At 39.8% G+C, this 17,031-nt stretch overlaps 1 protein-coding gene across 3 annotated transcripts in view; it reads left to right on the top strand.

The window, feature by feature from the left end:
* Positions 1-15,329, top strand: part of LOC106871286 (retinoic acid receptor RXR-alpha-B) — a 17,003-nt gene extending 1,674 nt beyond the window's left edge. For all 3 annotated transcript variants that reach the window (XM_089338615.1, XM_089338614.1, XM_014917658.3), the window contains exons 2-7: positions 7,866-8,460; positions 11,250-11,432; positions 12,137-12,244; positions 13,265-13,349; positions 13,845-14,032; positions 14,800-15,329. In XM_089338615.1, coding sequence (XP_089194741.1) covers positions 7,881-8,460; positions 11,250-11,432; positions 12,137-12,244; positions 13,265-13,349; positions 13,845-14,032; positions 14,800-15,035 — 1,380 coding nt within the window. In that variant the 5' untranslated portion in view covers positions 7,866-7,880 and the 3' untranslated portion in view covers positions 15,036-15,329. The remainder of the gene's footprint in view (positions 1-7,865; positions 8,461-11,249; positions 11,433-12,136; positions 12,245-13,264; positions 13,350-13,844; positions 14,033-14,799) is intronic.
* The last annotated feature ends 1,702 nt before the right edge of the window (positions 15,330-17,031 follow it).

Below are 17,031 nucleotides of genomic sequence, written 5' to 3' on the forward strand. Positions count from 1 at the left end.
CTACCCATGTGTTTGTCTGTCTATACCTGTATTCAAACACCTATGTATACATTGTATGTATGTGCGCACGTGTATATATTTAGGCACAGACATGCGTATATATAAGTATATGTATGAATACACGCGCATCATATCAATATTGATAATATTTCTAGTCGTCTTTGAGTGAATGTCAAAGTATTTCCGTTGTCTTTACAAATTCATCCATTCACCGAATTGTAAATAAACCGCCACAACTTGGTTTCGCTGCTCCACTCAGGTGTGGAACATTATCTTCACTTCACTGAAGAACGTCGTAAAATGGCATAGCTCTATCTTATCTGTCTACCTGTCTATCTATGTGTCTTTCTACTTATCTATCTACCTGTCTGTCTACTTATCTACCTATCTATCTGTCTATCTGCTTATCTCTCTACCTATCTGTCTGCTTATCTGTCTATCTATCTACCTGTCTGTCTATCTATCTACCTGTCTGTCTATCTCTCTACCTGTCTGTCTATCTCTCTACCTGTCTGTCTATCTATCTACCTGTCTGTCTGTCTATCTATCTATCTCTCTCTCTATCTATCTATCCGTCTGTTTACTTATTTGTCTGTCTGTCTGCCTATCAATCGGTCCATCTGTCTGTCTATCAGTTCATTTAGTTATGAATTTGTCTTTGTTTACACAAACGAGAGAAGTAGAACTCAATACACAGTGCTTATAATATTTTATTATCGCTAAATGCTTATGCACGAAGGTCTCAAGATATATGTATATATAATGTATGTGTATATATATATGTATATACATGCACACACATAGGAAGCCTGGAAGTTGCTTATGGTTAATGGGTTAATGTCTTCAACTTATGATTTAGTATCAAAATTATTTTGTCCTAAACTCTACGTTTTATTTGTTTAATGTTACCGGTCGGTGGTTGTTATCGAAAAGGCTTCGAGCCAAAATGATCTCAGTGACCGACTTTTTTTTACTACTCACACACCCACATCCATCCTGGATATGTATCAATAAACTTTATATGCAGATCTGTGTGCACCGTATGAAATGCTTTTTTTTTCTATTTTGGGGTGCATGTGACCCACATAAGTATGTGTGTGTGTATGTATATATATATATATATATATATATATATATACATAGTTTTGTGTGTATGTGTGTGTGTATGTATATATATATATATATATATATATATATATACATAGTTTTGTGTGTATGTGTGTGTGTATGTATATATATATATATATATATATATACATAGTTTCGTGTGTATGTGTGTATATAGGTGGGTGTGTTCTATGAAGATTAAAGTTATCTAAAAGGTCAAACTGTATATATGTATCTATGTTGTGTAGATGTTCGTGTGTATAGTGTACGTGTATGTCATTATTAATCGGCCAAATCTCTGATTGACACAAACACCAAAATAAACATCTACACCCAGAAACATAGGACGGACACACACACACGCTCTGTTTAATCCTGTTTGTGGGAAGCTGATGTGGTGTTTGTGTATAAACACTGACATTTTCCTCCACCCATCCACCCACAAACATACATATATACGCATATGTGTATATATGTATGTATGTATGTATGTATATATATATATATATATATATATATATATATATGCATGTATGTGTGTGTGTGTGTGTGTGTGTATATGTATATACGTATGTGTCTCTGTATATATGCATGTATGTGTGTATGTGTGTATGTATATATATATATATATGTACATGTGCTTCGTTGATCTGGAGAAGGCATTTGATAGGGTTCGAAGGAAGGTGATTGAGTGGGCATTGAGGAAGAGAGGTGTACTAGAGGTCATAGCGAGAAGAGCAGTGATGAGTTTGTATGAGGGGGGTAAAGACAAGAGTTGGAATTGGATGAGGGCCGTCGGAGGGGTTTGCGGTGAAAGTTGGTGTGCATCAGGGATGTGTGTTGTCACCATTCTTGTTTGCAATAGCGATTGATGTGGTGACGGAGAGCGCAAGAGAGGGACTGCTAATGGAGAAACTGTATGCAGATGACCTTGTTCTGGTGAGTGAGACGATGGGAGTTGTGAGAGATCTGCAATGCTGTATGGGAGTGAGACATGGTGTCTGAGGGGTGAGAGGGATGGCAATTTTGAGAAGGACCAAGAGAGTAATGGTGAGAGAAATGTGTTGCATGAGGCTGTTTGATAAGAGGAGGAGGACTGAGGACTTGATGGGGATGCTGGGGCTGGAGGAACTGGTGGAATGGCTGGTAAGGGTGAATGGAGTGAGGTGGTATGGGCATGTGTTGAGGAGGGTGATTGCGTTTGAGGTAAATGGACAGCGAAAGCAAGGTAGACAGAGGAAAATGTGGAGGGGACAGGTGGAAGAAGAGATTAGGAGGGTTGGCTTGAGAAGGGTAGTGCCCCTGAGTATGGTTACACACACTGTGTGTGTGTGTGTATATATAGTGACAGTTGTGGTAAAACTGACAGAATGGCTTGAAGCATTTGTGTACTCACCATATATTTATCCAGGCACAAGTGTGGATAAAACAGAATCTATTTCCTGACCCTTCAATTTCCAGAGCTATCATTAATGGGTGAACAGTCTTATTGGAGGACTAACCCCCTCCTCTTCCTCTACCCTCATAAGTTGATTTTAATTGCTCAATACAGTCATACCTTGATATATAAGTTAATTAATTCCCGGAGAATGCTCATAAATTGAAAACTTGTAAACAGAAAATCCAACTCGTAAAAGCTCGTTAGCCTGGGGTCTCATAAAGCAGGTCCTTGTAATGTGAGGTAATTACTGTATTGTCTTTCTTTAAAGTATAGTTAAAATTTTATTGGTCCTCAGTAGAATTGTTAGGGCACCAGAGCCTCTCAAAGGTCCTCTGTGCCTGTGATCCTTAGGAAGTACCGTTCAAGTATGGGGAGAAGGTGACATAACCGAAGCCATATTCTCTCTCTCTCCCTGTAAATCTGTGACCTTGAGCTAATGGTAGAAGTCAAGAGTTAAAGATAAATTTCAACAATATTTGTTTAATGTCAGAGATTAATTAGCAAAACAATGTTTCCAGAGTTGAACTTGTCTAACAAGTGAGTTGGTGTGAAGCCATGTTAAGACTGAAGTCCTTCCAACCATTGAAGCTGGTTTAACCCTTTAGCATTCTGATTACTCTCTCAGCTTTAGTAATTATTTATTCACATTGGCGTCAGGGAGCGCATCCAGCTGTAGAAACTCTGCCAAATTAGATTGGAGCCTGGTGTAGCCATCCGGTTGCACCAGTCCTCAGTCAAATCGTCCAACCCATGCTAGCATGGAAAGCGGACGTTAAACGATGATGATGATTGGTTTGCATCATCTCGTAGCTTCGAGATTTCTTTGATGTGATTGTTTATTTTTAGAATGACATTTTAGGTTAGGTGTGAGAGGCCAGCTTAGGCAGATTTGAACATAAAATAGGTGAAATATTTGGGCAGGACATGGTTGATTTAAATGTTAAAGGCTTAAGTTTATTGGGTTTTTTTTGGATCAAACAATGAAAGTAGAAATAATGACATCATCATTACTTTCACATCCACTTTCCCATGCTTGGATGGATCAGATGAGATTTTCTGTGGCTGGGTTGCCTTTCCTGTCACAAACCCTCACTTATTTCCCAGCAAGGTAATATTTCCCCATTGTTGGGATATATTATCACAGACAACTGGAAACAAGACACCTTGGGCAAGTCCCTTCAGTCTACTGTAATCACAGGCCAACCAATGCCTTGTGAATGAATTTGAAAGATGGAAACTGCCTGGAAGCCTGTGTGTCTATGTGCCTCAGCAAATTTCATCCGATCCATGCAGGCATAGAAAAGTGAACATAAAGTGATATTGAATTTGAAAAATTATACTGAATTAACGATGAGACACATCTTATTCATCTCTTAATTATATGTTAGTGTTAGGGTGCAGTCACCGATGAGAAATTTGCTAAAAGAATTTTGAAACCTAGGTCTGATCAGAATAAAATAACAAAGTAAAAGTTTTTATTTTCCATTCCTTTTGAAGATTGCTCTTAAATTGGTTTTGGTCGTTTTGACTACTTCTAGCATGTAAAACCTGCCTGTTGAAGGCACAAAAAACATATTCTTTTGAATATCCTCTGCTGAAATGAGGGGTTGGTCTAATATGCTTATGAACCTTTCATGCCATTGAATGCAGTATATATCATCATCCTCCTCTTTGTTCCATGCTGGGGCATTGAGGGAATGGTTGAACTGGATCTGACAAGTCAAAGAGCTGCTTTGCTTGGTCTCCAGTGTCGGCTTTGACATGGTTTTTATGGCTCGATGCCCTTCCTAATGCCAACTATTTCCCAGTGTGTGGACTGTGTGCTTTTCATGTGGTACCAGCATCAGCAAGGTTACCAAGTAACTCACAAGACTCCTTGATAGAGATGGGGTGCGGAATTGAGGGAAGTGGCTTTGTTCATTGAGTTAGAAAACTAAAGTATGATGGTGTGTGTGTGTGTGTGTGTGTGCAAGAACCAGCATATTGGTGTAGAGGAGGTACATGGCTACCCTGGTATGAAAGGGAAATTAGTGTCAGGGCATACCCTCAAGGGTGGATAACAAGAGAGTATGGACAGAAAATCAACAATGGCTGGCTGGGTAGGTAATACATCACCTACACACATAGTATTAATAGTATCATGTATATTGACTTACTACTATATAGTATTACGTAATATTACATAATCGTGTGTGTATGCATATATATATATATATATATATACACACACACACACACATACATATATATGTAGTATTGTATGAGAGAGAGTTATTTAAGGAATGGCCCAGATGATGCCATGATCTCGATTCTTTATTCTTTGGTAAATGCACCTCATGGCATTCAATATTTGAGGTCAAAATTACATCTGGTTCTCTCTTTGACAATCCTGCCTTCACCGATATGGTGGTGATAGAGGTGGGGGTATCACAACATATGTAGTGGTGGTGGTGGCAGAAGGAATATCACATAAGATGGAGGAGGTGAGTGTCAGGACAACATATCACATGACATTTTTGCTGCAGTATAATAAATATTGTGTTAATCTCAGACTGTAATATTAACTCCCCATTATATTCTGGTGTATTCTGGATATGGCTGATGTGAGGCCAGTTTGAACGTAAAACAGCTTGAATATTTTGGCTGAATATGGCCAGTTTAAATGCTAAAGGGTTAAACCTGACACCACACATTTCAAGAGAAAATTCTTGGTTGCTATGTCTAGCTTGACAAGCTGCTCCATAGAGGATTCCTTGTCTTGCTGTTGTCTCAACTCCTGCTCTCTTTACAATAGAACCATTTTTCAATGAATATATTTGATGAATACAATAGTTTGACATAAGAAAGTAACAAACTTCTTTATTCCTGTCTTCTTTAATGTTGCTCTGTCTTTCTCTCACAATTGATCTCTTTTTTACATTTGATTCTCTCTGCCTCTCCCCCACCTCCTTCACTGTCTCTGTCTTTCCTCCTCCTCTCTCTTTCTCTCCTGCCACCATAGTTTACCAGACAGTCTGTCCTTTGGGGAAGAAGAAAGAGAAGAGCCTCCACCAACTGGTTTCTGTGATTTTATGGGAGAACCGACACCTCCTCCCACTCCTTCCCATCCTTTCTGTCCATTTATAGCTGGGAGGGGGAGAGGGTGAAGAGGCGGGGGGTGGGGTTATCGTTTCCTCCTGTGATACAAGAAGATTAATACAAGTCTTAAAGCTTTTGTGTCCAACAAATGTGGTGGCGGCAGTGGGAAATATATTTATATCTCTTCGTGATTGACCTTGAAAATAATCTGAATGGATTCTCAATGTCTTCCTATCTCTCTTCCCTCTCCCCACCTGCTTTGTCTCTCCCCACCACCACTTCTCTCCTGCTCTGTGTGTGTGTGTGTATATATTGTATATGTGTGTATATATATATATGTGTGTGTGTGTGTGTGTGTGTGTGTGTGTGTGTGTGTGTGTATAATTGACAGTAACTTTGAAGTTTTACCAGTCCTTACAATATAATCTTTGTTTCGTTTTATATAATCCATGTTGCATTTATTTTAATTTTAAAGTTAGAATCCTGTTTAATTGAGTTTATTTCTGTTAAACGAGACATTTTGGTTATTTTTAGTCTTCGCTGTTTCAGCTCCATCTTGGATGTATTTTCAATTCTTGAAATGAGAAACAAATTTGTTCCTAGTTTTCTTTTTACATTATTTTTTTATATTATTTCTTTTGTATCCATTAACTTTATCACTTTTTGATAGAACCTTTTTCCTTCTAATTTTGTGAATTTTTTTTCTTCTGTTTAATTCCTTCAATCCTTTTCATTTCCAAATTTCCAAATCCACTGCCTTTGTTTTGAAAATATTAAAGAATTTATTAAAAAACTTTGTTGCTGGTGTTTGGAACTTGAGTTCATATGAAAATATATCTTTGCTTTGTTTCATTCATTAGACTGCGGCCATGCTGGGGCACCACCTTGAAGAATTTTTAGTCAAATGAATCGAACCCAGGACTGTTTTTCAAGCCTGGTACTTATGCTATTGGTCTTTTTTGCCAAACCACTAAGTTAAGAGGATATAAACACACCAACACGAGTTGTCAAGCAGTGGGGTAGGGGGACAAACAGACACACACATGACAGGCTTCTTTTCACTTTCCAGCAAATAAATCCACTCACAAGGTTTTGGTCAGCCTGATGCTGTAATGGAAAACATTTGCCCAAAGTGCCCTGCAGTGAGACTGAACCCGGGACCATGTGGTTGGGAAGCAAGCTTCTTATCACATAGCCACACCTGTACCTATTTAGTGGGAAAAAAAAACTTGCTTTAAATCAGGAAGTGTCACAGATGTGAGGCCAGCCTCAAGTGGTTGGGTATCTAAAGGATTGAGGAATACTGATCTCAACACCAAATCCACAACAACATGTCTCTGACCTTCAGACCCACACTTTAACCGGTTAGTCTGATTATCCACTTTGGCCATTGATGTTATCTGCTTTCACTCAATCTAAGAAATTATAGGATTATTTACTAATTAGAGTTGGAGTTTGCGGAACCATAAATTAATGAGTCACAGCTTGAGTTTCTATAGACCAGTTTTATTTCTCTTGTTTATATATACCCTCCCTGTAGGGGTAGTATTGGGGGTGGTTCTGTTAAATTGAGGCTCTGCCCCTGTACATAATCTCTTCCTCACAACCCATCTTCCTAAAATCTCCCCCATCCCTCCACCCCTATTCACCACTCACTGCATTGCTCCCCCCTTCCTTTTCACACTCTTGGTTTCATGAACTTACCCATCCCCTCACCCTATCCATTCCTCTACTCTTCTTGGTCTCTTGAAGGTACACTTGACACATCTTCTTCGTTGTCCTCTTTCTCTCATTTTCCCCTTCCCCAACCTGAGTAGCCATGTGCCCCCTCCCCCTCCACACCCAAACCCCCTTTTCGTCACTTGGCACAAAGCTGCCTCCCATTCTCAGTTGAAGAGTTTTGTCCTGCAAGTTATTTGGTCACCTCAATGCTGCTGGTGCCATGTAAAAAGCCCCCAGTCCACACTCTGTAAAGTGGTTGGCATTAAGGAAGACATGCAGCGGTAGAAACCATGCCAAAGCAGTCATAGAATCCTGGTGCAGGTCTCTGATTTGCCAGTTTCTGTCAAACTCTCCAACCCATGCCAGCGTGGAAAATGGACCTTAAATGATGATGATGGTGATGACTATTAAATTACGTGAATTTTTTAGAATTTCTCGATAGAAAGTAATGTTCAATTGTCTGATTTTTTTTTTTTTTTAAATTTCATTCTTTTACCTTGTTTTCCATTTTCTTCAGGCACCTTCTCTTTAAATGGCTGACACGGTAAATGAGAATGCCATCGACATTTCAGAAAGCGATTCTGTCCAGCAGTGCAATGAAGACCCCTTAAACTCCTCAAAGGAACTTGTTATTACGATCCAATCTCCAGACAAATTGAATTCCTTGACATCTGATTATTCGGATGCTGAGAGAGGTTCCAACATTGTTCTGGAAAACCAGGAGATGACATCCTCCAACAACTGTTCCCCGGATCCTAAAGGTAAACTCATTATTACGATGCCTTCTCCAACCTCATCACAAATGTCAAGCGGAACCGAAACCATTCAATTGGAAATCTCCAATGGATCATCAATAGATCAGAACTCCCCTACCATGGAAATGGACCAGTCTAATATCGGATACTGTTTAGTGTGCAATGATCTTGGATCGGGCTATCACTACTCGGCATTTTCTTGCGAGGGGTGTAAAGGATTCTTTAAACGGACTGTCCAGAAGAATTTGATTTACAAGTGCAAAGACAGTGGAAACTGCATCATCAACAAATTCACGAGAAACAGCTGCCAACATTGTCGCTTCCAACGCTGTCTGCAAGTTGGTATGAAAAGAGACGGTAAGTGGAATATGTTCTCTTAGACACTTCTGAGTCTACTTTGATTCTTTTGCAGAGTCTATCGTTGGGCTGTGTCCATGCTGGGGCACACCCATCGAAGTTGTCATTAATCATATCAACTCAACTTGTAGTCTATTATAGATTAGCCTTACGAGTGGAAACTGAAAGAAGCCCATTGTGTCAAGATATATGTTTATTTATATGCATTGTGCATGTGTGTCTCCTTGTCTTGACATCACATGAGGGTTGTAAACGAGCCTCACCGTCATACAAGTGGTGGTGTTCATTTCCAGTGTTCTGTAGAAAGTTTTCTAAGTGTGGGGCAATATTACTCTTCTTGGAAACAGGTGAAGATTGGCAACAGGAAGGGTGTCCAACTGACCCATGCCAGCCTGGGGAAATGGACATTAAAACAATGATGATGGTTACACTTATTCTATTATCAACTTTTGAAACTTGAAAGACAAAATGGATCCGGCTGCGATCTAACCCTGTAACTTCCTGCAGTAATTGTATCCTGCAAATATCGCCTATAATAATCGAGGTGCCTCTTTTATGTGTCATGAAAGGTACTCCGTTAACATAGTCTTTATTTCTGACTTTTCATATAATCAGCAGTGGTACCACACAGAAGTGTACCCCATTTATGCACCCTCTGTATCTTGATCCCTATGCAGAAGGGATCTCCCCACAGAACTCTACCCTATCCTCTATATTTGACGTCTTCTGGGCCCTATTTTCTCTCTGCCAGTTGCTCAACAGAAGTGACTCGGACACCAGGGTTGGCTCTTCGCATCAAACATTATAGAATGGCATCTAACAGTGAAAGAATAGTTGACAGGTTTAGAAAGAGACACATGGAACACCGACCACACTGGCGCTAGATGGCTCGTCTTGTTAACGAGAAGAGAGAGAGAAACATGTGACAGTCCAGTGCCATTGGTACTATCCTGTTGCGTTGGAGTAAGATTAACCACAAATTTTTGACTCAACAAATAAGCAAACACACCAAACACGTTTTGTGGGAAAATATTACAATAAACAGGTGATTTATTGACCTTGATAGCTTTTGTTGTGGCGGCGATTTGGTGCTGACCCCCACCCCCAGAAGTGGTGGTGGAGAGGCAGCACTAGTAACAATGACAATCCCTTCATTGTCCGTTGGTTTCCTTCCTTTTTTTCTTTTTTTTGTGATTGTCCTTGAAAATCATGTTTTCGCTGCTGTTGTTGTTGTTATTGTAAATGTTGTTTTTCTGGTTGCTATAGTTGTTGTTGTTGTTGCAGCTGGTTGATGTTAAGAGTAATCCACTTAACTCCCACCCCCACCCTGAAGGTCAGTGAGTGCAGCGTAAATTTGTCAGAAAAGCAGGATGTGGAGCAGTTCACTTTGTAAAAAAGCCTGGGAAAGTCATGAACACCTCAACATTACGCTGTTAGATCTGCTGCATTACATCCTCAACAGAGATCATCATCATTGTCATTAATTCAATGTTAATTGATTGTATTTTCGCAAATCTCATTTAAAAAAAAAATCACAGAAACAAAACCAGCAGGTTCCTCCAAACTGGTTGTCGTTGGCCGTTTTCTCACGTTCTGGGCCACAACCCATTGAAGGGTTTCAATGTCAGGAAGTGGCAATGGGCGCCATTCTCAAGCAGGATATCGATGCAAACACTTCTGAAGAACTCTGTGTCTTGCAACAAGAATACCTTTTGCAATTTCTGCAAAAAGTACAAGAGAAGGGTCACAATTTCATGGAAAACCATTTTGAACTTAATGCTTGCATCTCATAAGGCGGGGTGGGGGGTGGCAGAATCTTTACCATTCTGGGTGAAATGCTTAGTGGCATTTTGTCTGTCTTCACATTCTGAGTTCAAATTCCACTGGAGTTGACTTTGCCTTTCATCCTTTCAGGGTCAATAAATTAAGTACCAGTTGCGTACTGGGATCAATCTAATTGACTGAACCCCTCCCCAAAAATTTCAGGCCTTGTGCCTAGAGTAGAAAAGAAAGAAAAAAAAAAATGCCTGCATATCAGACAAAAAGGCTTAGTGGCATTTCCTTTGGTTCTTTACATTCTGGGTTCAAATCTTGCTGAATATATATATATATATGTATATATATATATATATGTGTATACATATATATATATGCATATATATATATTTCAGCTGCTCCAAGATTAATGAGATGTGATGCCATCAACATTCTTTAGACTGATGAAGTAAGCCAACATCTGAAGAATTGAGATCCCTGAAATAAGTCAGTAAACTTTAAGATAAGCCTTGGGAAGTGAACTCCAGAGGGATAGCATTCTGGGGAAGAATGACTGGGTGTTGGGATTAGCATGTTGCCTGGGGTGTCATGTGGTAAACATTGACACACACAATGAGGGTGTTAATGTGGAGGGCAGGTGTGTTTGAGGGGAGATGGCACAAGAGGACCCAGTTTCAAAGAACAGACACCATTCTAGTTGTGGTACAAAAAATAAAGGGAGGAGACAGCATATGGGTGAGAGGGTGATTTGTGAGGGATTTGATACCAACCAGTCAGGTAACCCTCGTCTAGATGGATTTTGGGATGTCTGTGTGCAGCAGCAGCATCTCAGGTGAGAGAGCAACACTCCATTGTGGACCTTACCTGAGTAATTATTGTCTCTCTCTCTCTCTCTAGTGATTATCTTATTTTATATAATTTACTTTAAACTTTTTAATGAGCAAATTAATTTATAACTTTTTTTAAAAATTCATCTTTCTGTTTCTTTTTTTCTCAAAAATTGATATTTTTAGCTGTGCGAGAGGATCGAACCCCTGGAGGCAAACATCGACACAAACGGCGCAGAGTAGAAAATATTATCGCAGAGAATGATGATGGAGGTGGTGGTGGTGGTGGCGGCGGCACTTCAAGGAACCAGGATACATTACTGGAGAGGGTGATCAGTGCAGCACCAGACAGGTTACCAAAGACAGGAGGTGAGGGTTAGGGTGAGGGTGAGGGTTAGGGGGACAAAAGACAGGAGGTGAGGGTTAGGGGGACAAAAGACAGGAGGTGAGGGTTAGGGGGGCAGCGAGGGAGACAGCCTGTGGGCAAATTCTGATTTCTTCAAATGCATTTTAATTTATTTTTGGAACAGTGGGTCTTGAAGCAATTAAAACTATAAATAGAAGCATGTACATGGCCTGGCTCTCTGTCAGTTACAACAAGTGTTCCATGCAAGTGGCTGAGTACTCCACAAACATGCGGACCCTTAACATAGTTCTCAGGGAGATTTAGTGTGACAAGGTTGGTCCTTTGACTCACAAGTATTCATCTCTGCCAGCCCCGAGTGGACTGGAACAAATAAAGTGTCAAGGATGCAACGCACCAGTGGGAATTGAACTCGTGATTTTACAATTGTGAGCTGAATAGCCTTACCACTAAGCCACACGCTTAAAAACACTTTAGAGAGAAAAAGTTGAAGGCTGTCCATGTGACTTGAACTCATGTCTCCTGTAGACTTAACAATCATATTTATTGCTTTATCTGCTTTGAATTTCACTGTCCCCCACCCCCACAAAAAAATATTTCATACTCTCTCGAAGTTTCTAAATTCTTCTGACGTCAGCATTATATTTTGTTGTTTTATTATTTTAATGGGTTTTTTTTTTTGATAATGACGACTTCTCTCCCTTTATAGAAATCTTTGCTGGTGAAGTTAAGATTTGCAACCTGACTGGAAATGAACTTCTTCAATGTGGTTATCTTGAGTTGAAATATATCATTGATTGGGCCAAGAAAGTACCAGGTAACACACATATATCATCATCGTTTGTCTTCATCATTGTTCTAATGTCCCCTTTTCATAATTCTGAAATATAGGATGACCATGAAGTCTGCATTACCTGGGAAATATCCCTAATACTCTTGTGGAATGGGCTCCTCAATCACTGGATGTTAGTCCCCTTCACTTCTTTTTCTGGGGTAAGATAAGGGAGAAGTTTTACTCCATGAAAATTACAGATATAAATCATCTGAAGGAACTCTTTGTTAATGAATGTGTTTGAAATTCATGGAAACATGGAGTTCCTGCATCAGGTTGATATGAATCTTGCAAAGTGCATCCAACTTTGTCAGAAATGTCATTCATTAATGGAGTTCATTCAGGGTTTCTCATCTGGAGTCCATGTGATCTTTGGGGGTCAGATAAGATTTTCTTATTGAAATTTATCGACAATAAATTACTTCTACAAAATATTTTAATTACGATTCCTGATAATATTTAATTAATAGAATTGGATGTTTTTATACATCAAATACCTATGGCGGTCCAGTAGAATAAAATAGGAATGGGGTCGATAGGCCAAAAAATGGTTGAGAACCACTGCTGTACTTGAAAATATGCATTTTTGCTTTTGTATTCAGACTTTAGAGTCAGCCTGTAGAATCCAGATGTTTTAGTTAATTTTAAGTAAAAGAGGTGATCCTGACGTAGAACCCTAATCTAGAAAATATACATCTGATTAACTATTAACCCGTTTGTTGACTTGTTTCTGTTGAAATTCATTGTCGTTTGTTTCTATTAATTTTGAAAATAGTGAAGAAGTCAGTAAAATAACCATCATTGATGCTGGAGCAGTCTCAGGGGAACCAATATCAAAATAGTTAATAATCCACTAAATTAGTGTCTGATTTTAATTACTGGTCTTTTCCAAATGGTTACAGGTCTAACTGAATAATGTACTTTATCCCCACCACCACCAACCCCCCCAACTGTGTAGTGAAAGTTGAAAACCACTTTATTCTTTGTTCTTTTATTCCCTGCCAGGATTTCGAGATTTATGTATCACAGACCAGACAGCTTTGTTGAAATCCTCGTTCATGGAATTGAGTGTTCTTCGTCTGTCGTACAGGTAGGCCACTGGTTCTGTTTTATGGTAAAACTGTCAGTTATATTGTTTCTAACAGATATGTCAGCCTGTCATCATTCTGGAACATTTTCTGATTTGGATAATTCTTTCTGACTAGTCTGTACAACCAAGATCTTTATATCTACTGGAACCAGTCTCCAGTCTGCATCCGTTTCACTACACTACCAGGGTCCATTCTAAATACTATGACTGTTTTATGAGTGGTCTTAATGACCACCAGGATCAGTCTTCAGTTTATTGCGTAGGAATTGTCCTGGTATATCATTTGTCCTATGGCACTCCTAGCAAAGACCTGCCATGCTTGAGACTGACCAGTCAAGACATGAAAATGGATCCAGGCCTCACCTGCCAAGATTGTCATTGTAACAAAGAAACCCTAACCAAATTACAAAGTGACCCTTTAAAATTCCACTCAGGCTCCTTTCTTGTAATATTCCCATTTAATTATTTTCCTTTCTCTTTTACTTATTGCCACAGATCAATGGGAATGGACAATGTGATAAAGTTTGCTGAAGGTTTGCTCGTTCCAATCAACTACGCTACCAACATGGGTTGGGGCAATGAACTCATCAATGCATCTGTTGAGTTCTCCCTCTGTCTCAAGAGTATTCATCTTGACCACTCAGAATTTTGTATTCTCAATGCTCTCGTCTTAACATATCCAGGTGAGTAGTCACACCCAAATGTTGCAAACATTGGGTTTCTTTTTTATTTCTTTTTCTCTTACTAACATTATTTACCTGGATTGAAATACCCAGCCATTTACTGGAGAAATCCTTTTGGCCAGCCACTCTTCCTGGTCACTAGTTTAATGTCTCCTTTTCCAAGCTCACATGAGTTTCGTGGAATTCAGAGAGGCAGACTTTTTGTGGTCAAAAACCTTTCCTGTTGCCATTCCTCACCTGTTTCTGACAATTATCTTGTGATGTCAAGACAAGAAGACCAAACGTGTGTGTGTATGATGGGCTTCTTTCAGTTTCCATCTACCAAATCCTCTCTCTAGGCTTGTATCAGCTAAGGGTTATAGTCAAAGGTGCCAAACAGTTTGGTTTTGTGAAATTTACATGATTGGGAAAGCAAACTTCTGGCCCAAACAGCCATGCTTGTGTCTTTAATTAAACTCAAAGGGTTTGTAACAGTTTTGAGCAAACCGCAGCCCACGGGGCTTTCCGAATGACCTGTCTAATGAAAAATGAAATGACTTTGAATTTTTGTCTTTTAGCAGTATGGCTTACCTGATGATGATGATGAACCTTGTCTCATGCAGCCTGCTTCTTGTCAAAGGTTGCTTCTGCTTAGATTATAATCTAACAAAGAATTCATTCCACACACACACACACACACACACCTGTGCCATGTAATATATAACAAATCTTGTTTCTTTTTCTCTTGATTTCTTTTTGGTCATCCTTGCTTTCTCTCTCTGCTGTAGATGCCTCAGGTGTACAAGACAAACAAAAGGTTGCTGCCATGCAGACGAGAATCCTCGACACACTGCGACGCTACGTCTCCAAGAAATACTCCAGTGACCTCCAGCGTTATGGCAAGATGCTGCTACGTCTGCCAGCCCTTCGCACCCTCAGCGCCAAAGCTGCCGAACGTTTCCTCTCACTGACCCTGGAGGGCAGTTCCCACATTAATGAACTTGTGTCCCAAATGATCAGCTGATCAATGCTGACCCTTGATCACTTTAACCACCACCACCATCATCACTCCCCCGACACCACCTGGTTTAATGGTTGTGTGAGGAATGTCTTCTTTTTTCACGGAACAAACAAAAACAACCGTTGTCTTTATTCCCCCCCCCCCCGGTTTCTTTATTTTGTTCATTGCTAAAACTTTAGCCAATTTTTTGTCATTTCAATTAACCCTTGGATGGATACTGTTGGAGGGGAAAAGACACATGCATATAATCAACATACATTATTTAGATTTTTCAGATTAACAAAGATTGTTTGTTTTTGTCTTAGTTCTGTTATTTATTTTATTAATTATAATTAAGGCAATGAGCTAACAGACTCGTTAGCAGACTGGACAAATTGCTTAGCAGTATTTCTTCCAGCTCTTTACATTCTGAGTTCAAATTCCACCAAGGTTGACTTTTGACTTTCATTCTCACAGGGCTTTGTGTCAAAACGGGAAGCCTTTATTATTAGTCTTTCGCAGTCAATAACAGAACTAGTTGGATAATGGTGGGGGTTCCAATGTAACCGCCCCCTCCGAAATTGCTGGCCTTGTGTCAAAATTCGAAAGTACTTTGAAATGAAGAAAGGCAAAACCAACATTCCTGGCATTTGAACTCAGAACATGAATCCCAATGAGGTTCGAGAAGCATTACCACCATGCCGCCCGAAATGGTGGCTTGCATTTGTCCCTGCTTTATGTTCAACGTCACAGGGGTCGATTGGGGGGGGGAGGTCAATAAAACAAATACCAGTTGTGCACTGGGGCTGATGTAATTTGTTAATAGTTTAACAACATTATCAACCCGAGACAGATCGCAGCAGCCACTTATAAAGATATATCTTAACAGCTTCATTAATAATATTTTCTTTAAAAAATAATGAAGAGTTTGGAGAGATTTAGCAAAATAATTAACTTTTAATAGGCTTAGGAGTGGCTGTGTGGTAAGTAGCTTGCTTACCAACCACATGGTTCCGGGTTCAGTTCCACTGCGTGGCACCTTGGGCAAGTGTCTTCTACTATAGCCTCGGGCCGACCAAAGCCTTGAGTGGATTTGGGAGACGGAAACTGAAAGAAGCCCCTCGTATATGCATATGTGTTTGTCCCCCCAACATCACTTGACAACTGATGCTGGTGTGTTTATGTCCCCGTAACTTAGCGGCTCAGCAAAAGAGACCGATAAAATAAGTACTAGGCTTACAAAGAATAAGTCCTGGGGTCAATTTGCTCGACTAAAGGTGGTGCTCCAGCATGGCCAGTCAACAAGTAAAAGAGTAATCAACTATTTGAAATATAATTCTCCCCAAACTATAATGGAAGGTTTTAACAAGAGTGTTATTATAGAACGAGGGGTAGTGTTCAGGGAGGATTAATAAACAATAGTTATGAGGAGGTTAAGGGGTTTATTAACTACAGACTGCAATGTCATCAGTTCAAAGCTTACGGCTGTCACTGAATTTGTATGGCAAGGTACATAACTCTGCTAGCTCCAGTTTCTTAGTTGGAAGCGTCAAGGGTGGAGAGGAAGGTCGTTCACTGGGGACAACAAATATAACCTTAGGAATTTGAGTCAGAAGAAAACAAAATATATATATATATACACAACAGGTGAGTATGACATGCTTTCACTAATTGGTTTTCAGGTGTGTCTGTAGTTGTGAGCAGGCACAGACGCCTCAACTCTCTCACCCTTGACTCAATGGCACATTAAGGTTGTCAGATAACTGCACCTTTACAGCTACATGGACTGGAGCAATGTGAAATAAAGTACATTACGTCGCCCAGTCAAAGAATTGAACTTATGACTGTGAGCTGTGGAGCTGAGCACAAGGACGGACACACCCTCACATAACAGTTGTAATTAAGTTAATGAGCCATTTACATGAAGAGAAAACATTAGCAATCAGCTGGTACAACACTTACTCTCTGGCAGGACAGGTTCCAACAGAGTCAGTCACCATCACTCAATCGTGGTCTGATT

The sequence above is a fragment of the Octopus bimaculoides genome, chromosome 20, assembly GCF_046866305.1.
Source record: "Octopus bimaculoides isolate indiv1 chromosome 20, ASM4686630v1, whole genome shotgun sequence".
Classification (NCBI taxonomy): Eukaryota; Metazoa; Mollusca; class Cephalopoda; order Octopoda; family Octopodidae; genus Octopus; species Octopus bimaculoides.